Source organism: Aotus nancymaae, unplaced genomic scaffold (genome assembly GCF_030222135.1).
Source record: "Aotus nancymaae isolate 86718 unplaced genomic scaffold, 86718_ANA_hifiasm-v0.15.2.pri h1tg000010l, whole genome shotgun sequence".
In the NCBI taxonomy this organism is placed as follows: Eukaryota; Metazoa; Chordata; class Mammalia; order Primates; family Aotidae; genus Aotus; species Aotus nancymaae.
The window spans coordinates 64,842,852-64,865,870 of NW_026988421.1; the positions used below are offsets into that span (position 1 = coordinate 64,842,852).

The 23,019-nt window shown below is 40.5% G+C and overlaps 1 protein-coding gene and 1 non-coding gene across 5 annotated transcripts; one reads left to right on the forward strand and one right to left on the reverse strand.

Moving 5' to 3' along the window:
* The first annotated feature begins 1,931 nt into the window (after nucleotides 1–1,931).
* On the forward strand, nucleotides 1,932–21,795 carry NUDT13 (nudix hydrolase 13). 4 transcript variants are annotated; one of them, XR_001108629.3, is made up of 9 exons: nucleotides 1,936–2,049; nucleotides 5,648–5,739; nucleotides 10,625–10,764; nucleotides 12,864–12,998; nucleotides 14,922–15,028; nucleotides 15,807–15,932; nucleotides 16,084–16,195; nucleotides 17,321–17,512; nucleotides 19,579–21,795. XR_001108629.3 is itself a non-coding variant. In XM_012460239.3 (9 exons), the coding sequence occupies exons 2-9, from the start codon at nucleotides 5,657–5,659 to the stop codon at nucleotides 19,777–19,779; spliced, it is 1,059 nt and encodes a 352-aa protein (XP_012315662.1). In that variant the 5' UTR covers nucleotides 1,936–2,049; nucleotides 5,648–5,656; the 3' UTR covers nucleotides 19,780–21,795. The 4 variants fall into 4 exon arrangements, 3 of the variants coding, with proteins under 3 accessions (XP_064230357.1, XP_064230356.1, XP_012315662.1); XM_012460239.3 differs by having other exon boundaries at nucleotides 17,358–17,512; XM_064374286.1 differs by lacking the exon at nucleotides 19,579–21,795 and having other exon boundaries at nucleotides 1,933–2,049; nucleotides 16,084–17,451.
* On the reverse strand, nucleotides 16,773–16,901 carry LOC135274085 (small nucleolar RNA SNORA11). The gene has a single exon (XR_010341896.1). It is a non-coding gene; the product is annotated as a small nucleolar RNA SNORA11 (small nucleolar RNA).
* Nucleotides 21,796–23,019: the final 1,224 nt, after the last annotated feature.

Consider the following 23,019-nt stretch of genomic DNA (forward strand, 5'->3'; position numbering starts at 1 on the left):
TACTCAGCTGGGACCACAGGTACATGCCACCATGCCTGGCTAATTTTTGTATTTTTTTTTTTGGAGGGGGAGAGGAAGAAATTTTTTTTTTTTTTTTTTTTGAGACGGAGTTTCGCTCTTGTTACCCAGGCTGGAGTGCAATGACGCGATCTCGGCTCACCGCAACCTCCATCTCCTGGGTTCAGGCAATTCTCCCGCCTCAGCCTCCTGAGTAGCTGGGATTACAGGCACGCGCCACCATGCCCAGCTAATTTTTTGTATTTTTAGTAGAGACGGGATTTCACCATGTTGACCAGGATGGTCTCCATCTCTTGACCTCGTGATCCACCCGCCTCGGCCTCCCAAAGTGCTGGGATTACAGGCGTGAGCCACTGCGCCCGGCCCTGGTTTTTTTTTTTTTTTTTGAGACTATGTCTCGCTCTGTCACCCAGGCTGCAGTGCAGTGGTGCAATCTCAGCTCACTGCAACATCTGCCTCTGGGGTTGAGCGATTCTTGTGCCTTAGCCTCCCGAGTAGCTGGGACTACAGGTATACGACACCACACCTGCCTTAATTTTTGTATTTTTAGTAGAGGCGGAGTTTCACCATGTTGGTCAGGTGGGTCTCAAACTCCTGACCTCAAACAATGTGCCTGCCTTGGCCTCCCAAAGTGCTGGGATTACAGGCGTGAGCCACTGTGTCCGGCCTACTCTGATCTCATTTCTGACCACCATGCTCTTTCCTAGCCTTTCCTCAAATGTGCAATGCACACTCCCATGCCAGGGCCTTTGCCTATTGCTCTGTCTACAAATCTCTTCCCATAGATATAAACTTGGTTTCTTCATCGCCTTCTTCAGGGTCTTTGTTTAAATATTATCTTAACAATGAGGCTGATTATCCTATATACAATAGCAAACTAATCCCTCTATTTACCTTGCTTAATTTTTCTTTCTAAGCTTTATAACCACATGACACATTGTATATTTACTTGTTCATTTTCCCCTTTTAGAATGTAAGTTCCATGAGGACAGAGATTTTCTTGTTTTGTTTGCTGCTGTATCCTACTCCTATAGCAGTCCCAGGTGCATTGGGTACTCATTAAATATATGTTGAATGAGTGGACTTCAAAAGTGTCTTCTCTTGGCTGGGCACGGTGGCTCACACCTGTAATCCCACCATTTTGGGAGGCCGAGGCAAGTGGATCACTTGAGATCAGAAGTTCAAGACAGCCTGGCCAACATGGTGAAACCCCAGCTCTACTAAAAATACAAAATTAGCCAGATATGGTGGCGCATGCCTGTAATTCCAGCTACTCATGAGGCTGAGGCAGGAGAACTGCTTGAACCCCAGAGGAGGAGTTTTCAGTGAGCCAAGATTGTGCCACTGCTCTCCAGCCTAAGCGACAGTGACTCCATCTCCAAAAAAAAAGTGTCTTATCTCACAGGGAAGTAACTTTAGTAGTACAACGAGAAGAGAGCAGCACCAAAGTATTTCTGTTAGGAGACTGCTTCCAGTCAAATGGAATGCTCTTCCTCTGATCAAGAAATGAATCCTACCATAAGCTCAAACAAATCTATACAGATTCCTATCCTTTTAAATTGGAAGAATTCCATGAAATTTTAGAGCTAGTTCTAAAGTGTGCAGACAGAGAGATAACTAGAGATATAGAAAGGCTGAAAGGTATCTGATTCTCACCCCTACTTCATCCCAACCCCAGCCTCATTATGCCTTCTGTGTATCAGGGTGGATTTAATGACTTTATCTTTTTTAATTAAAAAATGGATCTAATGCTATCGACTTTCTCCAAGGATACAGTACTTCTCTTGGTAATAAGATCTTAGAGGATCATGCTTTTGACAATCATGGTTAACTTGCAGTGGGAGAACACAACAGCGTGCCTGGAAACTGAACTACAATTCCCAGAGTGCATCTCTAAGAGGATTCTGGGAAGTGTGGCAGAAGCAGCAATGATCTCTCCGAGGAAAGGAAGCCATTGAACGTGAACCTTTGGAGTTTCCTTCTTCCTGCTGATTCATGAGGACTAGGAAGGTGCCCCGAAAATAATTCAGAGTGAGTACAGTGAAACAGAAACCTGCTCAGTTGCTAAGTGCAGGAAGGACTTCACAGGGAGGCATGATCAGAACTTGAAAAAAGGTCTTGGTAACAGCATTTTACCATTTTTGCTTAATCTCTTCCTTGTTGCAGAAACTAGGGATATGACCATAGTTTTGCCTCACAACTGTAGAGCTATCTCAGTAACCACAGCTAATAATTTTCTGATACTTTTTTGGAGACTCATTTAAAAATGGAATTTGCTAACTTCTCACATTGTGCCTAAATACTTATTTATTTATTTTTGAGACAGGGTGTTGCTCTGTCGCCTTGGCTTGTAGTAGAGTGGCACGATCTCGGCTTACTGCAACTTTTGCCTCCTGAGTTCAACTGATTCTCATGCCTCAGCCTCCTGAGCAGCTGGGATTACAGGTGCCTGCCACGACACTCGGCATATTTTTGTATTGTTGTTGTTGTTGTTAATTTTTGTATTTTTAGTACAGACGGGTTTCACCATGTTGGTCAGTCTGGTCTGGAACTCCTGACCTCAAGTGATCTGCCCACCTCAACCTCCCAAAGTGCTGGGATTACAGGCATAAGCCACCGTGTCCAGCCTGTGTCTTAATTTTTGAGTTAAGGGAGGAAAAATTATTTTTTAGAAAGCAAACTGTAAAGCAGGTCAGTGAGACCTTCAAAGCTGTATTCCCGTGGTTCCTCAGTTTCCCATATTTCCCCATCCCGAGGAGGTCCACAGTCATAGAGAAATGGACTCTCAAAACAGCTCTCTTAAATACCAGGGAACCTGGCCTCTTCTCAGTGGAAGTAACCACAAGATTCAAGATGCGCTTTTTGTCATGCTATAGTACTTTATAAATTAATCCTTCTTCTGGAAAGATGAACAGGATGAGAGACATGTGAGAATCATTTGTCACGGAGGGGGAGTTCAGAGAAAATATTAATGTTAAAGCACCTTGCCTCATCATTTAATAGTTGGGGAAGAGTGCTATTATCTTTCACCTCTTTCAAACATTGGACTTTTAAAAACATAAATAGCTCTGTGACGATCAACTCATGAGTCAGCAGGCCATGATAATCTACAACTGGCTAAGGTTAATTTAGTAGCAGAGACTAGGCAAAACATCAAGCAGCAGTTCCCAGGGTCCAAGAAACTCACCAAATGAATTCCTTTGGCTCAAGGAATAAGGTGAGGTGTTTTTGGGAACTGTGGTATGGAGGTAACTTAATTAAGCAGTTTGTCTCAGGAACTACTATTTTATAGGCTTTTGTTTTGTCTTAAAAGGAATAAGTATACATGGCTAATTTTTTTTTTAGTACAGAAAAATGAATAAAGTAAAAATTACAGGCACATTTTTCAATCTTTATCTTCACTCCACTCCCTCAAATTAGTCGCTCCTAACAGTTTGGCATGTATACTTCTAGTCATTTGAAAAATATAAATAAATACATATAATTTATGTGTATTAGTATGTAAGTGTCTGTGTCCTTTTTTTTTTTTTTTTTGAGATGGAGTCTCACTCTGTCACCAGGCTGGAGTGCAATTGTGCGGTCTTGGCTCACTGCAACTTCCGCCTCCCAGGTTCAAACAATTCTCCTGTCTCAGCCTCCCGAGTAGCTGGGACTACAGGTGTGGGCCACCATGCCTGGCTAATTTTTGTATTTTTAGTAGAGATGGGGTTTCACCATGTTGGCCAGGATGGTCTCAAACTCCTGACCTCAGGTGATCCGCCTGCCTCAGCCTCCCAAAGTGCTGGGATTACAGGCGTGAGCCACTTCACCCGGCCATTTCCTTATAAACTAATTAGTTCATGTTAACCAACTGTTACTTTTTTTTTCTCCAGCTTTATTAAGGTATAATTAACCAAAAAATGTCTATATTTATAGTTTACAACCTGATGTTTTGATACAGGTATACATTGTGAAATGATCAAATCTAGCAAATTAGTATATCCATTACCTCATCTATTTATTTTTTCGTGGTGAGAACAGTTAATATCTACTTTCTTAGTAATTTCCAAGTATATAATACATTATGAACTATGTTACCATACAGCACAGTAGCTATCCAGAATTTATTCATCCTAACTGAAACTTTGTACACTTTGACCAATATCATCTCCAATTTCCTCCTTGCTTTTTTTGTTTACTTAATAATATATTCTAAGTATCTCTCCCTGTTACTATATATATATATTTTTTTTTCACTGTTATATTATTTTCTATTTGTTCTTAAGTCCCATTACTAATCCATCTTATCATAATTTTCAGTTAACATTCTTGTACTATCCTTTCCTTCCTAGGGTAAATTCCTAAACATGGAATTTCGAAAGTAAAAGGGAGGCTTAATATTTGACACTTTAATAGATATTGCCAAATCAACCTATAAAAAATCATACCAGTTTACATTCTGAGTGGTGTATGAGCCAGAAATAATGACTTTAAATACATTTCTTCTAGTATATCATACTAGTTTTGAGGTTATTAAAGTAGAAATAATACTTTTAATAACCTCCTAGAGTGTTTTGCAACGCACATATCACATACTGCCTTCTGTGAAAGCTGGCTATATGTTTGTTTTCTCTCTCCTGCTAGAGTTCCTTGAGGGCAGGGATTTTCATTCTTTACATTTTCATGTTCTTTAGGGGACCGTGAATAAAGTCAGTACTCAAATAAATACTTTGCTGAATGTCATTTGCTAAATATATTTTACCCATGGCTAGGACATAGATTGTAGCCAAAACTGTCCAAGGATTCTTCATCAGTGATTCATGATTATGCAATCAAGAAGTAGGACTAAACTTTAGATGTTCCTTGGTCATTTAGTGTCAAAGCTTGCTTTCCTGAGGCACAGTGAAAGGGTGCTTGGTTATTTAACTGTACTAAATTCTTGACTTTTTTTTTTACTGCCAATGTGAAAGGTACTTTTCACGGGGAATAAAATACTGATATATAATTTAAAGGGACCATTGCCAGAATGGATTCTTCAGTTACAGATTTTTTTTCTTTCCCAATGAGCTACAAAAAAATAGAAAATATCTTGGATCCATGTGAATTTGCATAGTTGCCTTCTGAAAAAATTTCCTAATGCTGTGACTATATATATATATATATATATATATATATATATATATATATATATGTATATTTAATTGTACTTTAAGTTCTGGGTTACATGTGCACATCTTGCAGGACTGTTGCATAGGTACACACATGCCATGGTGGTTTGCTGTCTCCATCCCCCCATCACCTACATCTGGTATTTCTCCGAATGTTATCCCTCCCCAACCTCCCCGCCCCCACTGTCCCTCCCCTAACCCCCAACCCCCCAACATTATATATTCTTATCTACAGGATTCCTTCTACTTCATTCTTATTCTAGGTAGGTAGAACAGGTTTCAGTATTTTAGATTATCAAAGAAGTACTGAAATGATGAGATCCCATACTTACTTAAGGATAGAAATACAATTTAGAAACAAGATCACCTGACTCCTGTTGAACTTGTCTTTCCCATCCTGGCTTAAAATATAACCCTCTTGGCAATTCATTACTTTAAATTTCATATTATGACTTTTTTTTAAACTCCTTTTTTTTCCTAAGGACCTGACAATGTCCCTGTATTGTGGAATAGCTTTCAAGAGAAAATTTTTTTGGTGCTATAGGCTGCTGTCAACCTATGTAACTAAGACGCGGTGAGTTTTGACCAACCTGAGCTCTGATTATTCTGTTTGGCCCATTAAATTATTGTGATATTATCATTATATATATATATATATATAATTAGGTTTATGATTATTATATATATAATTATATATATATATATTCTTCCATGGTTCCTGGCTCATAACTCCCATGGCCATTATTACAGTCTTTTGTTATAATGTGGGACACTTTAGACCTCAGGGGCAGGCCTCAGGAAACAATTCTCTTTTACCTTCTCCTGTCCTCCTTTTACCTGCCCATGGCACAGCTCTAATCTGACTGCGGGTCCAAAGACCCTCGTTCCAGAGGGGGTCATGCCCCATACTCCAGAGGAAGGAAGGCTGCACAGAGAGGCCAAGAAGAACCTGAACAGACAGGCCTTGCTGGGTTTCCTGTCAGTCTGTTAGTATGAACTCATAACCATTTTGTCCAATCACATTTCTACAATGTTGTCAGTCATGCCTTTTTAATGAAGCTTCCAGAAAACCCCAAAAGGACAGGTTCAGAGAGCCTCTGGATAGCTGAACGCATGGAGATTCCCGGAGGGTGGCACACCCAAGGGAGGCATGGAAGCTCTGCACCCTCCCCCCACATATCTGACCCAAATGCATCTCTTCATTTGTGTCCTTTGTAATATCCTTTATAATAAACTAGTAAACATTAAAAAATTATTTTATTTTTTTAGAGAGGGAGTCTCACTCTGTCACTCAGGCTGAAGTGCAGTGGTACAATCTTGGCTTACTGCAGCCTTGATCTCCTGGGCTTAAGTGATCCTCCCACCTCAGACCAGCAAGTAGCTGGGACTATAGGCACATGGCACCATGCCTGGCTAATTTTTGTGTTTTTGTGTAGAGACAGGCTTTTGCCATTGTTGCCCAGGCTGGTCTGATCTCCTGAGCTCAGGCAATCCACCTGCCTTGGCCTCCCAAAGTGTTGGGATTACAGGCGTAAGCCACCACACCCAGCTGAAAAATTTTAAACAAACTGAATATCCAATAATATCTAAAATATCTCACACACTTGAATATAAGTTCTATTAAGATCAGACTTTGTCTTTCCACTGTGGTACACCTACTTCATAAAACAATGCCTGGCATATGGTAGGCACTAAAGTATTGTTGAATGAATGAACAGTAAGAGAGAAATTAAGTAAATTAAGATACTATAATAGAATAATAAACATGTTAAAACCATATTGTTTTATACCTATTACTTCAGATGAAAAAAACTGTATTGAATAATATTTCATGACGTTTCCTGTTAATAAGGTAGGTAACTCCACCCCCTCCCCCCAAGAAGTAAACTTCAGTGAAAAGTAGAGTTGGAAAAAAAAATCTACAATAGCATATGAAGATGATAAAGACTTTTTTGTCTCAACCTGGAGAAATTTGAAATCTGTGAATTTGAAATCACTAGCCTGCTTTCATACAGTTTTGAGGGTTAAATTTATATCACCTGTGTGGTATGGTCCTAGAACCCTTAACCTAAGAAATAATAATAATTTTTTTTTTTTTTTTTTGAGACAGGATCTTGCTCTGTCACCCAGGCTGGAATGCAGTGGTGTGATTGTAGCTCACTGCAGCCTCAACCTCCCAGGCTGAAGCAGTTTCCCACCAAGTAGCTAGGATCACATGCCTGGCTACTTGTGCACCACCATGCCTGGCTAATTTTTTTTTTATTTATTTGTTTGTAAAGATAGGGTCTTGCTATGTTGCCCAGGCTGGTCTCAAACTCCTTGGCTTAAGCAGTCCTCCTGCCTCTACCTCCCAAAGTGCCGGGATTATAGGCATGAGCCACCACGCCCAGCCTAAGAAATGAATTTAAGTAGTAATCTTGGACTGAAAATACCCCTGGGGCACCATGTAAATACAAATATAAAACTTCGTATAGGAAGTATATACTCACAACCAGTGATTCCTACATATAAAGCCCTACCAAGCATGAGTGCCCAGTCCAAAATTTAGAGGCACATAAAGGCTGGGTGCAGTGGCTCACGCCTGTAATCCCAATACTTTGGGAGGCCAAGGCAAGCAGATCACTTGAGGTCAGGAGTTCAAGACCAGCCTGGCCAACAGGGTGAAATCCTGTCTCTACTAAAAATACAAAAATTAGCCAGGCATAGTGACGTGCACCTGTAGTCTCAGCTACTCAGGAGGCTGAGGTGGGAGAGTCGCTTGAACCTGGGAGGTGGAGTTTGCAATGAGCTGAGATCGTGCCACTGCACTCCAGCCTGCCTGATAGAGTGTCTCAAAGAAAAACAAAAATTAGAGGCACATAAACATATAATCCTACAGGAACAGGAGTGAACAAACAACAAAATTGTGATACTTGTTTCAGATATTGTTGGACATTTAGGTCATTTGCACTCTTTAAACAGACTACAAGAATAATAACAAAATTATTGAATAGAGTCTAAAAGTTAAGTATGTTAAAGTGATTAAATAAATATATCTAAGAATGAATAAAAATAATGAGGCTGGGTGGGGTGGCTCACACCTGTAATCCCAGCACTTTGGGAGGCTGAGACTGGTGGATCACCTGAGGTCAGGAGTTCGAGACCAGCTTGGCCAACATGGTGAAACCCCGTCTCTACTAAAAATACAAAAATTAGCCCAGCGTGGTGGCAGATGCCTATAATCCCAGCTACTTGGGAGGCTGAGGCAGGAGAATCACTTGAACCCAGGAGGCGGAAGTTGCAGTGAGCTGAGATCATGCACTCCGGCCTGGACAAGAGCGAAACTCCGTCTCGGAAAAAAAAAAAGAGAGAGAGAAAAGAATAAAAGTCTATCAGTAAAGAATATGATGTGAAAATGTTTCCATATGTTTAAGAAAAAAGGCCACAAATTAGTAATTTGATGGATTCTAACTATAATTATTTATGTATTGATGTATAATATTATTGTTTAGAAAATTCCAAAGTGTAAACAGTGCTATCATCCCTGAGTAGTGGGATTTTGATGATTATCTTTTAAAAAAATTGACAACTGTATATTGATTATTAAAGAATAATTTTTTTACTGTTAAGAAATAAGTGTGTTTTAAAATAATCTAAATCTTTTCAGCTTTGATAATGTTAGCAATTTCCATGCTATTATAACTGAAAAGAGAAAATGAATTTTTAAAAATAAGAGTTCCCGATCCAGAGGAGTGTAAGGAACTTCTGGATCTCGATTCCAGTTCCGGTGAGGCCCTGGGTCTAAGACCTTAACCTGGGTGTTTTTGTGGGTGTTTTGCTTTTTAGGGTCATTAGGGCAAGTACAGGTTGTACCACTCTTTCTGTGCTTTTACAAAGGCAGCAGTGTTTGTTCTATTGTTTCTATTTGATAACTTCTGAGTGGCACATGTCTCTCTTTGACATACATTGAGTCTCTGCCCCAGGAGGCTACAGTAACTCATAATAAGTTTAAAAATATCATGAGTCTTAAAAGATCAGGTTTCTTTTGTCTTCTATTTATAAAGAGCTCATTGTAACCCCTTTTATCATACTGTCAGAATAGGTTCTGAAAGATACCACTGCAGTGCATTTGTTTTTTTGCTTTTTATTTTCATGCTGAGCCAACTTTGCCTACCAGTATTACAAGAGTTCCCAGATCCCACAGGAAATATCTGCAAACTGTTTTTCCCACTTGACAAAAGAAGTCAGTTTTTACCTGAGAGTCTGTTTTAGGGCTTGGGACAGGCAAAATGGTTAACCCTAAGGTCCCAGGGGAATCTGCATTCTGTCCCTGCTGATCACAAGGGAGAGACTCAGCCCACCCTTAATGAAGGTACTGGAAAAGCCTAGTACTTACCCCGTTACTATTGCCTCTTTTTGAGAAATGAATAGGAGGATGTTCCCTTTTTCCACATTTTCATTTTGGCTACTAAAAATACTATGGCTTGGTGCAGTGGCACATGTCTGTAATCCCAGCACTTTCGGGAGCTGAGGGCCGATCACTTGAGGTCAGGAGTTGGAGACCAACCTGGCCAACATGATGAAACCCCATCTCTACTAAAATACAAAAATGAGCTGGGCATGGTAGAGCATGCCTGTAATCCCAGCTACTCGGGAGGCTGGGGCATGAGAATTGCCTGAACCTGGGAGGCGGAAGTGCCACTGCACTACAGCCTGAGTGACAGGCTCTTTCTCTTTTGAGAAAGACTCCATCTCAAAAAAAAAAAAAAAAAAAAAAAAGAAAAGAAAATGAAAATACTATCCTTATTAAATAGGTTAAGAAGTATAGTTTCATCAATGCCCCCATTGATAGTGATAAGGAACTAATGGTATCTACTTTGGGATCTAGATGTTTGAAGAAAAATTTGTTCTTTATCTTCCCTAGATTGAATGAGGGTCACTGAAGATAGTATTTGCTGTTTGTCTGCTGTGTAAAAGTCTGTTCCCATCTCTAGGTATTTTGTGGTTGATGTTTTATCACTGTACTTGTTTTCCTTTCACTCCACTGCATGTAAATTTCTGCCTCACAGTGTAATATTGGCAGAGCACCTTGAAGTTCAATTCAGTAAATATTTATTACCCTTGAAGTTCAACTCAATAAATATTTATTCAATCGAGCCATTTGATATGCTAACTACAGAGATACACAGCTGGGTAAAGCATACCTTCCCTTTAAGGTAATCATAGTCTCTCAGAGGAGACAGACAAATGAACAAATAAACCAATAGTGCAACCACAGACTATGGGCGAGGTACGCAGTAAGACAAAAGAGGGAATGATTACCTAGAGCCACCTCAAATCCTTTTTGGAGCAAATTAGGTTGCAAATAAATAAAGGGAAATAACCATGGTAGGAGAGGGATGCAGCAGCAGCATTCTCAAAGATGAATGCTATACAAGTAACTAAGTGTGGTTTTGTAATGGTTTATTTCCCAAATACAGGTATTTATTTGAACTGAAGGAAGATGATGATGCATGTAAAAAAGCCCAGCAAACAGGAGCATTTTACCTCTTTCATGGTCTGGCTCCTCTGCTTCAGACTTCAGCACATCAATACCTGGCCCCCCAGCACAGCCTATTAGGTAAGTCCAGAATGGACCAGTGGAGTTGACCAGCCTGTGTCCACTAAGCAGAATTCACTCCATTATGAATTCTAAGAAAGATCCTTGAACTTTGGAGTCTAGATTTTTCAAAAAGCTTTTGAGTCTTATGCTTGTATAACTGCTTCTGCCAACTAATAATTTCTTGTATGAACTCTAGTTGTCCAGTCAAATATTGTTTGGTGATGAAATGAACCACTAATGCCTTAAACCAGAGGTTGGCAAAACTGCTGTCCAAATTGTACCTGCTGCCTATTTCATAAGTTAATTTTTATTGGAACATAGCCAGACTCATTCACTGACATATTGTCTATGGCTACTTTTGCATTACAATGCAGAGTTGTGACAGAGACTGTATGACTCACGAAGCCTAAAATATTTAGTATTTCTTTCCAGAAAAACTTTGCCAATCTTTGCCTTAGAGCAGTGAATTCTAGCCTTCATGGAGGTATACACTGTTATGCTAATTAAGACTTCCATCATAACTTCACTTTTACTAGAAGGGTCAAGATTAAAAGTGAATTAAAATGAATTTGTTTTTAGAACTCTTTTAGCATATATAACTAAAGATTTCTTAGCCACTGAGATTTGTTATTCAAAATTCAAACTTTGGCTGGGTTGGGTGGCTCATACCTATAATCCCAGCACTTTGAGAGGCTGAGGTGGGAGGATTGCTTGAGCCCAGGAGTTCAAAACCAGCCTGGGCAACATAATGAGACCATCTCTACTCAAAAACAAAAAATCAGTCGAGCCTGGTGGAGTCTCAAAAGCAGAAAACAAAATGTGAACTTTCAGTTTTATGAGTCACTATATACTGACTAACTTCTGTATTGCCACTGAATTTCCTCCATAGATCGGATGTTGGAATACTTGGATAGGTAGTTTCTAGCAGTGCAGAATAATCTGAGGACTCCATCAGAAGGCACTAAACATTATTTAGAGATTTAGCAATGTTAATATTGTATTATTATTATTATTTTTTTTTTGAGATGGAGTTTCGCTCTTTTTACCCAGGCTGGAGTGCAACGGCACGATCTCGGCTCACCGCAACCTCCACTTCCTGGGTTCAGGCAATTCTCCTGCCTCAGCCTCCTAAGTAGCTGGGATTACAGGCACGCACCACCATGCCCAGCTAATTTTTTGTATCTAATTTTTTGTAGAGACAGGGTTTCACCATATTGACCAGGATGGTCTCGATCTCTTGACCTCGTGATCCACCCACCTCAGCCTCCCAAAGTGCTGGGATTATAGGTGTGAGCCACCGTGCCTGGCTTGTATTATAGTTTTTTATACGTTATGTTGTTTTATGAACAAATAAATATGAGTCCTTCATGAACAAGTGTATAGGATTTCTCCCTATACAGCACTCATTTCTTAGAGATTGGCATCTCAGATGAGTATTCTACTGTACTTTGGTCCACAAAAGTAGCACATTCTGGAGGTTAATTATAGAACTGGATTGGTCCGTACCTTTTTTTTTTTTTTTTGAGACAGGCTCTCTATTGCCCATGCTAAAGTACAGAGGTGCAGTCATAGCCCTCTGCAGCCTTAAACTCCTGGGCTCAAGAGATCCTCCCACCTCGGCCTCCCAAGTAGTGGGACTATAGGTGTTCACTTCACTGCACCCAGCTGATTTTATTTTTTGTAGAGACAGCGTCTTGCTATGTTGCCCAGGCTGGTCTCAAACTCCTGGCCTCAAGTGATCCTCCACGCCTCCACCCTTGGTCTCTACCATTTTAAGTGTGATACTTACTATTTTTTTCAATGCCTTAATAAGTTAACTATCATGCATCTTACTAACTAGAGGATATTTTCCTTTCATGATACAGTCATAGAGTAATACAATGTTATAAAAGAATTCCTTCTTTGGTCTAAAGTCCTCAGATTGCAAATGAGAAAACAGGCCTGGAGAGGTTAAATGGTTAGACCAAGGTTACATAGCTAATTAGCTGCAGGGCAGCAACTGGAAGCCAAGGATACCCACTTTAAGCTGAAGTAGATGATTTTCTATGAGTCTAATATGGCTGTAGTGATTTAACAGAAACGCCTGTATTTTAGTTTTCTCCCTTCTCCTTTCTTAGAGTTGGAAAGGCTCCTGGGTAAATTTGGACAGGATGCACAAAGAATAGAAGATTCTGTGTTGATTGGATGCTCTGAGCAGCAGGAAGCATGGTTTGCTCTGGATCTAGGCCTGGATAACTCCTCTTCCATAAGTGGTACATAACATTGTTCCTAATGGGTACTTGCCAGTGGTCTTCAGAATTTGAGATTTCACAGAATAGTAAAATTTCAAGGAAAATTTGGGAATACAAAAGGTTATCAACTTCCTGTTTTTTAAAAAAGGACATTAAAAATACTGTCATCGGGCCGGGCGCGGTGGCTCACGCCTGTAATCCCAGCACTTTGGGAGGCCGAGGCGGGTGGATCACAAGGTCAAGAGATCAAGACCATCCTGGTCAATATGGTGAAACCCTGTCTCTACAAAATATTAGCTGGGCATGGTGGTGCGCGCCTGTAATCCCAGCTACTCAGGAGGCTGAGGCAGGAGAATTGCCTGAACCCAGGAGGTGGAGGTTGCGGTGAGCCGAGATCGCGCCATTGCACTCCAGCCTGGGTAACAAGAGCGAAACTCCGTCTCAAAAAAAAAAAAAAAAAAAAAATAGTCATCTACTATCATTATCATTTAAATGAAAATAAAGGACATTTTAAATTTAGGTGGTGGGTACATGAATGTTTATTGTATTAGTCTCTGTACCATTATACATTTTATTCATTTAGTTAGTTTTTGAGACAGCGTCTTGCTCTGTCGCCCAGGCTGGAGTGCAGTGGCACAATCACAGCTTACTGCAGCCTTGACCTCCTGGGCTCAAGTGATCCTCCCACCTAAGCCTCCTGAGTAGCTGGAACCACAGGCATGTGCTACCATGCTCAACTAATTTTTAATTTAATTTCTTTTTTCAGAGAGGTGGGGGTCTCCTTATGTTGCCCAGGTGATCTCAAACTCCTGGCAGAAGCAGTCCTTCCTTCCTCCTTAGCCTCCCAGAGTGCTAAGATTATAGGTATGAGCCACCACACTTGGCCTATACATTTTGTATACTTCAATATGCCATAAGAAATGTTAAAAAACTTGTGACATCATTCTTATTTCTTTTATCGATACAGTTGAATAAAAATGTTTCCATAAGAGTAGCTCTGGGTCCAGAAACCTGCAGTTGGGAACCACTTTGCTAATGGCTCATGGCTCCTATCAGGCTTTCCTTCTGTCTTTAATGGTCTAGGTGTAAATGTAGTGATGCTGGGATGAGGTTCAGATAGGAGCCATGAGGTCCCACTTCATCTCTTTTCCAAGGATAAGCTAATGCAAATGTTCTTGTTGCCCTGAAGAGCTTGAGAAATATTATATGGTAATGTTTCCCAAACTGGCCTGAATGTAAGAATCACCTGGTGCTTGTTAAAACAAAAAATAGAGATTGCTGGGCCTCACTCCATGCCACCTGGTTTAGAATCTCCAGGTAGGGGCTTGAGAATCTTGATTTTTAATTTTACTTTATATATTTATTTATTTATTTTGAGACAGAGTCTTGCTCTGAAACCCAGGCTGGAATGCAGTGGTACGATCTCAATTCACTGCAACCTCTGCCTCTCAGGTTCAAGCAATTTTCCTGCCTCAGCCTCCTGAGTAGCTGGGATTACAGGTGCCTGCCACCACACCTGGCTAATTTTTGTGTTTTTAGTGGAGACGGGGTTTCACCATGTTGGCCAGGCTGATCTCAAACTCCTGACCTCAAGTGACTCACCTGCCTTGGCCTCCCAAAATGCCGTGCTTGGCCTTTTTTAAATTTTAGAGATGGGGTCTCGCTAGAGTGCAGTGGCTATTCACAGGTGTGATCATAGTACACTGTATGTAGCCTGGAACTCCCAATGGCCTCAAGCCATCCTCCTGCCTCAGCCTCCTGAGTAGGTGGGACTACACGCACATGCCACCACACCCAGCTGAGAACCTGGATATTTTTTACTTTCTCCAGTTGAATCTTATGAGGCATGTTTGGGAAACACTGCTTTAACAGGATAGACTGGAGAGAGGCCCTGAGGCAAAGTTTGTCATTTGTTTAATTTCATTATCTTTTCTAATTTTCTAGCCTCCTTACCCAAACCTGAAATGGAGACAGAGCTCAAGGGGTCTTTCATTGAACTGAGAAAGGCTCTCTTTCAACTCAGTGCAAAGGATGCCTCCTTGCTGTCCACGGTAGATTCTGATTTCTCATTCTGTAGGAAATTTAGTAAAGCAGTATGTGTGGGCAAATCCACGTGTACATACACAAGGCTAGAGTGGTTTCATTTCTTCTTTTGCTAATTATAGTCCTTTCTACAAACACTGGCAGGACAATGTGCTGTAGGAAGATTGCTTATTCTTCCTTCTTTTGTCCTTGTTTTTGGCAGAACCACTGTCAAGGCCATTGTCTCTAAGGACATGCAGATCCATGGCAACAGAATCTGTCAGCCACATAAACATTTTTAACAACCCACACAGCATGATATGTACAGTATCATGTTTTCCCTATGATAAATTATTTTACATTGCTTTAATGACTTGCCCTCACAGCTTTAGATTTCACTTGCTAAAGTATTTTTATTGTGCCTTTAATTTGAAAAGAAACCTCTAAACATTTTTTAGTTGCAAAAAATTCCAACTTTACTAGGGAGAAGAACATTTTGGGGTGTTAACTATACTGGAAATGTTTTCTTTTTAAGCTGGTTAGTGAATACATGGGTGTTCATTTTATCACTTTATATACTTCATATGTTTAAAATCATAATACATTTAAAAATATACTTTCTTGATGCTAGAGGAATATGTTCAGTTAGTTTCCTTGTCTTAAAATTTAAACAGTAACCATTTAAATTACATGAGCTGGAAAGGGATTCACATTTCCCTGAGTTGCTCCAGATACTAGGCCCAGTGCTGTTAAAGATGAGCCCTGCATTCTCTCCAAATGAAACCAGGCCTATCTTTGTGTTCCTAGGCTCAAGCTCTTCTCCGCTGGCATGATGCTCATCAGTTCTGCAGCAGAAGTGGGCAGCCCACCAAGAAGAACCTGGCTGGCAGCAAGCGTCTGTGCCCTTCCACTAATATCATCTATTATCCACAGGTAAGCATTGCTGTAAGAGGACAGTAATCCAAGACAGTGCACTGCTCTGTCCTGGGGAAGGAAGCCTGTACAATTTCTTAATTATACATTGCTTTAGCCCATTGGCAGGCCCCAAAGTGCCAGCATCTCAGTTTCCATTCCCCTTTCCTAGGTGGCTCCTGTGGTGATCACTCTGGTGTCAGATGGGACCCGATGCCTGCTTGCCCGCCAAAGCTCCTTTCCCAAGGGAATGTATTCTGCCTTGGCAGGTTTTTGCGATATAGGTAAGGAGTTGAGAGGATATACAGGTGACACTGGAAGATATAAAGTCTTACTAGTAAGCGTTTCTCTTTCTTGTTGCTATAGTGCTTGGATTCCTAAGCATATTCTTTTCTGTCATGTCAAGAAAACTGCTTTCTGGCTATATATATATATTTTTTTGTTGTTTGTTTGTTTGTTTGTGTTTTCCTTTCCTTTTTATTTGAGACGGAGTCTCATCCTGTTGCTCAGGCTGGAGTGCAGTGGCACAGTCATGGCTCACTGCAGCCTCAACCTTCTGGGCTCAAGCAATCCTCCCACCTCAGCCTCCCGAATAGCTAGGACTACAGGTGCAGGCTACCATGCCCGGCTAAATTTTAAAATTTTTTGTAGAGATAGGTCTCACCATGTTGCCTAGGCCAGTCTTGAACTCCTGGCTTCAAGTGATCTGCCTGCCTTGACCTCTCAAAGTGTTGGGATTACAGGTGTGAGCCACACTAATATTTTTTTAAGCAAATTTTCAAACATATGAGATTGCTGAAATAATGATATAGTGTACACCCATATACCCACTACCCAGATTCTATACTTTTTTTCCCTTTCACATGTAGAGCATTTGTTTGTAGGGAGGCCACAAGCTTCATGCCTCTCATCACAATGACTCCAGATTCCTGTTGGGTGTGTTGTAAACAGAGGAGCCATTCTTCAGGCCCCCTGCTCTGAGCACACCTCTAGATTCCATGAATTTTTACTACACTTAATCACATAGCTGCCCATCTATCTATTCATTAATAGATTGCAGATATTAGTATACTTCTTCCTAACTATTTCAGCATGCATAACATTAGCTAGAATTCAGTATTTATTTACAGGTTATTTTTTTCTCCAGTCTATTGGGGTCAAATTTGCAAATGGTGAAAAGTGGGATTTTATGAAAGCTGAGGGCAGTAGTCCCTCCTACTGTCACCCTTACTTTGCATTATAACTAACCTAGCAGGCTCAAGCACTGTGGTTCAACACACAACTCTGGACCTGATACTTATTGTTGGAAAGACTTGGAGTTTTAGGACCCTCCCAAGAGCTTTTCATTGAAACTTTGGAGCCAGTGTTTGGAACCTTTCTCAAATGGGCTGTCTGTATCACCTTTCCAGCTACAGGGCTGTCCTGAATTAATCTGAGTGCTTGTAGGTGAAAGTGTGGAAGAGACTGTCCGTCGAGAAGTTGCAGAAGAGGTGGGATTGGAGGTGGAAAGCCTGCAGTACTGTGCATCCCAGCACTGGCCCTTTCCTAATAGCTCACTCATGATTGCTTACCATGCAACTGTGAAACCAGGGCAGACAGAAGTAAGTTATTATGTTTCCCTTATGCTGTGATTATTTCTTTTGCTTCATCCAATCTCCTCATCAGCAAGTACTTATTACGTAATTGTCTAGTCCAGCATTGTCTAGATTATATAAAGATTTGTAAAATATGATTTAAGGCTGGGCATGGTGGCTCACGCCTGTAATCTCAACATTTTGGGAGGCTGATGTGGGCGGATCACTTGGGTTCAGGAGTTTAAGACTAGCCTGGCCAACATGGCAAAAACTCATCTCTACTAAAAATACAAAAATTAGCTGGGTATGGTGGCGCATGCCTGTAATCCTAGCTACTCAGGAGGCTGAGGCAAGAGAATCGCTTGAACCCAGGAGGCAGAAGTTGCAGTGAGCTGAGATCACGCTACTGCACTCCAGCCTAGGCTACAGGGCAAGACTCAAAATAAAATAAATAAATAAAATAAAATATCTCAAAAATAAATAAAATAAAATATGATTTATACCCTCAAGGAATTTGTAATCTAGTAAAGGAAGCAAATAATCTCCATTCTCCCTTGCATATATGTCAATCAAGAGACAATTTCTTTTCTTTCTTTCTTTTTTTTTTTTTTTTTGAGACAGAGTCTCACTCTTGTTGCCCCAGGCTGGAGTGCAGTGGCGCAACCTTGGCTCACTGAAACCCGCCTCCCAGATTCAAGCCATTCTCCTTCCTTAGCCTCCCGAGTAGCTGGGATTACAGGCACCCACCACCATGCCTGGCTAATTTTTGTATTTTTAGTAGAGACGGGGTTTCACCATGTTGGCCAGGCTGGTCTCGAACTCCTGACCTCAGGTGATCCTCCCACCTCAGCCTCCCAAAGTGCTGGGATTAGAGGCATGAGCCACTGCGCCTGGCTAGACGTTGTCTTATCTAATCTCATCTTGCACTTCTGTAGCATCCCTGACAGATGGTCTTTGCCTGCCAAAGTCTGGCTATTGTATGTTTTGGTTTTTATAGAATGTCTAATCTATTTCAGCTTCCTGGGGATGAATTTGCATTACTTTGTTTCTTGCAAAGATGAGACTATACTGTTGATTATCATTAACCTTTATCCTTAAAAAAAAAAAAAAAAAAGAGTGGCCAGGCATGGTGGCTCACATCTGTAATCCTAGCACTTTGGGAAGCCGAGGTGGATGGATCTCCTGAGGTCAGGAGTTCAAGACCAGCCTGGCCAACATGGTGAAACCCAATCTGTACTAAAAATAGAAACAAATTAGCCAGGTGTGGTGGCAGGTGCCTGTAACCCCAGCCACCCGGGAGGCTGAGGCAGGAGAATCACTTGAACCCAGGAGGCGGAGGTTGTAGTGAGCCGAGATGATGCCACTGCACTTCAGTCTGGGCAACAAGAGTGAAATTGCATCTCAAAAAAAATAAAAAGTAATATTTGTATATTCTTTCTTTCTTTTTTTTTTTTTTGGAGTTTCGCTCTTTTGTTACCCAGGCTGGAGTGCAATGGCGCAATCTTGGCTCACCGCAACCTCCGCCTCCTGGGTTCAGGCAATTCTCCTGCCTCAGCCTCCTGAGTAGTTGGGATTACAGGCACGCGCCACCATGCCCAGCTAATTTTTTGTATTTTTAGTAGAGACAGGGTTTCACCATGTTGACCGGGATGGTCTCGATCTCTTGACCTCGTGATCCACCTGCCTCGGCCTCCCAAAGTGCTGGGATTACAGGCGTGAGCCACCGCGCCCGGCTGTTCTTTTTTAATAGAAAAATTTATACAATCAATAGAGGCACAAGGAAAAATAGGTATTATTCATAATTTACCCTCAATATTAACCACTCTTAATATTTTAGTATTTGTACTTCCAGGATTTATTTAATGTATCTTATCTTTGTTTTACTATGTTAAAAATTTATTTAATTCTCATCTCTTAATTATGCCTCTTTTGCTTCTGGGCAGTATCTAGAACTGACTTTTACCTAACCTGGAGATCCCAGGCATTATCTCCTAAGATTGCTTAGTTCTGGAACCATTTTCTGACCTTTGGCCATTGTATTTTAAATTTTGTAGCTCCTGACCTTACATCCTTTTCTTCCTTATGTCTTTCAGATCCAGGTGAACTTGAGAGAATTAGAAACAGCTGCCTGGTTCAGTCATCATGAGGTAGCCACAGCCCTGAAGAGAAAGGGCCCTTATACTCAGCAACAGAATGGAACTGTCCCATTTTGGCTGCCCCCTAAGTTAGCCATCTCCCACCAACTAATTAAGGAGTGGGTGGAAAAACAGACCTCTTCTTCCCTGCCTGCTTAGGCCAGATCAAGTCACTTAGATCTTAGATCTCTCCTTGGTATTCCTGAGGGACAAACTAGAGATCAGTTGACAAAGGAGAAGTGACAAAAGACTAGCTGCAGAAGGACCTCAGAAGGGCAGAGCAGAGGGTGAGCCTACAGTAAGACACCTCTATCATCAGTGTTAATGGAAGAAATTCCTACTAATGGGCAATCCAAAAAGCCAGTGTGAGCCACTGATGAGCTGTCAACTGTCAAAATCAGGGTGAAGAGGGAAGCATTAGTTTGAATGTAGGCCCTTGTTCCAAGGTCTTAGAAGCAAACATCTTCTGGCATATGGCTTGTTAATGCTGTGTTTACACTAACTGCCAAAATAGGCCTGTTGTAAATTTGGTTAAAACTTTTATCTAAGTATTGAAAATATATTGCAAGTTTCAAGTCATTACTGAGTTACTTGTTACCCTTGCAGAATTAAGAAAAATAGCACAGTATAACATTTTAAAATTCATGTACAGGTACATTCTTGTACATGGTAGTTAAATAAAAGTCCTAAGTCATTATTACTCAAAGTACTTTACAATAAATCAGATGCTATGAGGCTCTGTTGAGGTAGTAGAATCCTAATGGGACTCCAGACAGTAAGTCTTTTTTTTTCTGTTTTCAGCTCTGTTACAAAATCATTTGTGACCCAGGGAAACACTATCACTTTGCCATGCCTGTTTTCCTAAATGTAAAACAGTTGCTGGCATTTGGACATCCACGAAGTGTTGATTAACAAAGGGATTAGTGGAGATAAACAGATGCCAAACCTGACCTATTTCTTAAACTTTATGGAATAAACTAAATTTAGGATTTCTCATCATTCATATATGATGCCATCAGGGAGAAAAGTTTATTTAGGGAAAATAAAATAAATGTCCACACATTTGTTCTGATGTCTTTTTCTGTCCTATGGATTGAGAAAATTTTACAAGGTGAGAATTTGGGGGTAGGGGAGAGGATCCCTATTGGTGACAATTAAACATTTAAGCCCAGGTTTCAAGTCAGTGGAACAACTGAAGCAATGTGCAGGAGAAATGTCAGAGGTCTTTGCTGAAAAGAGGAAATAATCATATTTTCTGAAGATTCTAGTCACTAATTTGTGATTAAAGACACAAGCTCCAGACCCTAAGGTTATTTACACATCAAAGTCCCATAGGACTAAGTCCCAAACTCCCAAAGTCCCATAAGACTAAAGAGATTCTAGAACTAGAAAAGTTAAAGCACAGAATTTCCTTTTGATTCCAAAACATCATTGCTCTCTCCCTTGCCAGCAAACCATCATTGCTTCAGGGAAATCAAAGTGTCTTTATCAGGAAATGTTGAGGGATAATATGTGATAGGACCTGATTGTCTTGTTAGATTGGCAGCTTGCCTTTACCTGGGCTGACCCCAGCATGCAGAAGAGAAAAGCACTCGCAAAAGAGAGGTCCTGAGATTTCTTCATATCTTGCAGTTAGAAGAAAACAGTTCAGGGTCCATGTGTATTACCATCTCCCAATCTTTTTCTGTTGCTATGTGGGTGTGTTTGTGAGCACATGTGTACACATCCCAGTCTGAAAATACTGATAGAAAGGGGAGTGTGCGGAATTCCTGGTTATGAGTTTCCCAAACTTACCATGGAGTAACTGTTTGCTTTTTGATTAATGTGTTTTTGGAAAAGAAAAGATGAGAGTGGCTAACAGCAGGAGCTGCAACATTGAACTTTGCTTCTCAGTAGTGAGTGGGAAGAGAGATTTGCTGTAGAACCCCAAGGATATTTGAAAGCTGAGGCAGAAAAGGGCAGGCTTGGGGTACTAAAAATGGCAGAAAAATAAAAGAAACTTTGGTACAGGGCCTACCTGACCTGAGAACATATATGTGGGCAATGAATTATCAAGGTGCTAAGGATAAATAGAACCCATCTGGGTGCATGATGCAGAATAGAAAAGCAAGTAAAATCTTGTAAGCCTGGCTGAAAGTCAACCCTGGTAACCGGAATAAAAAAAATTCATTTCTATTTTTGCCTGTCTATTGCCCTTTCTCTACACAATATTTAATCCTCAGTGAGGAAAAATCTAAGGTACCACAAGTGCAATGGGGGGAAACCTTTTTCTCATAGTCAAGCTAGGATGGCATTCTGGACCCCATTTTTTTTTAATAACACTTTTCATGTCAGGTCAAAAGTATCTGGACCCCATTTTTAACATGAGAAATGTAGCCTCAAAACAAATAATAATAATATATTTAAAATGTTAAAATGTTACACAATATCATCTGATGTGTTACTTTCTTAGTTCACTTCCTTAGTTCACTTCAGTGAACACTGTTATAAAAATAAGAGAAAGGATTGGAGCGGAGTATGGTATATTTATCTATTTATCTATCTTTGAGACAGAGTTTTGCTCATTGCCCAGGCTGGAGTACAATGGCGCAATCTTGGTTCACTGCAACCTCCGCCTCCTGGGTTCAAGCGATTCTCCTGCCTCAGCCTCCCAAGTAGCTAGGATTACAGGCCCCTGCCACCATGCCCGGCTAATTTTCATATTTTTAGTAGAGATGGGGTTTCACCATGTTAGCCAGGCTGGTCTCAAACTCCTGACTCAGGTGATCCACCAGCGTTGGCCTCCCAAAGTGCTGGGGTTACAGGCATGTGCTACCATGCCTGGCCATATTTAATTTTTATTAGTTTTTGATAGTAAGTTCTCAAATGAGAACTCTACTATACCACTCTCCTAATTCCTCCCTTGGTCACTGGAGAGGGAACAGTATGAAATTATTTCCATTGTTTTTACTTGGATAGGGTAAGATATGGTAAGGGCATCTCTCTGCTGTATACAATAATAAAGAAAAATCCAGAGACCTAGATTATAAAAACATGGTCAATATTGGAGCTATCTATAGAGAAGACTTTCTTTTTCTTTTAATGGTGAATTTTATGATATATAGATAATACTTGATTTAGAAAGAATATGAGAATCATTTTAAGAAATAAACATTTCATCTTCACAATAAATATATCAGTTATATTAAATATCAAACCAATTAATTAAAACAAGTATAGTATCAGGTACGAAATGTCCAAAATGGGCAAATCCATAAAGACAGAAAGTAGACCAGTGGTTTCTAGGAGCTAGGAGTAGAAGGGAATGAGAGACTATTATTAGTGAGCATGGGGTTTCTAGTATTCTAGAATTAGATGGTGGTGATGGTTGCACAATTTTGTAAATATACTAAAAGCCAC

Coding starts and splice junctions, on each gene's coding strand:
- NUDT13 (XM_064374286.1), top strand. CDS start 5,657: ATGTCCCTGTATTGTGGAATAGCTTTCAAGAGAAAATTTTTTTGGTGC. Junction 12,999..14,921: donor TAACTCCTCTTCCATAAGTG/GTACATAACATT, acceptor CTAATTTTCTAG/CCTCCTTACCCAAACCTGAA. Junction 15,933..16,083: donor ATATCATCTATTATCCACAG/GTAAGCATTGCT, acceptor CCCCTTTCCTAG/GTGGCTCCTGTGGTGATCAC.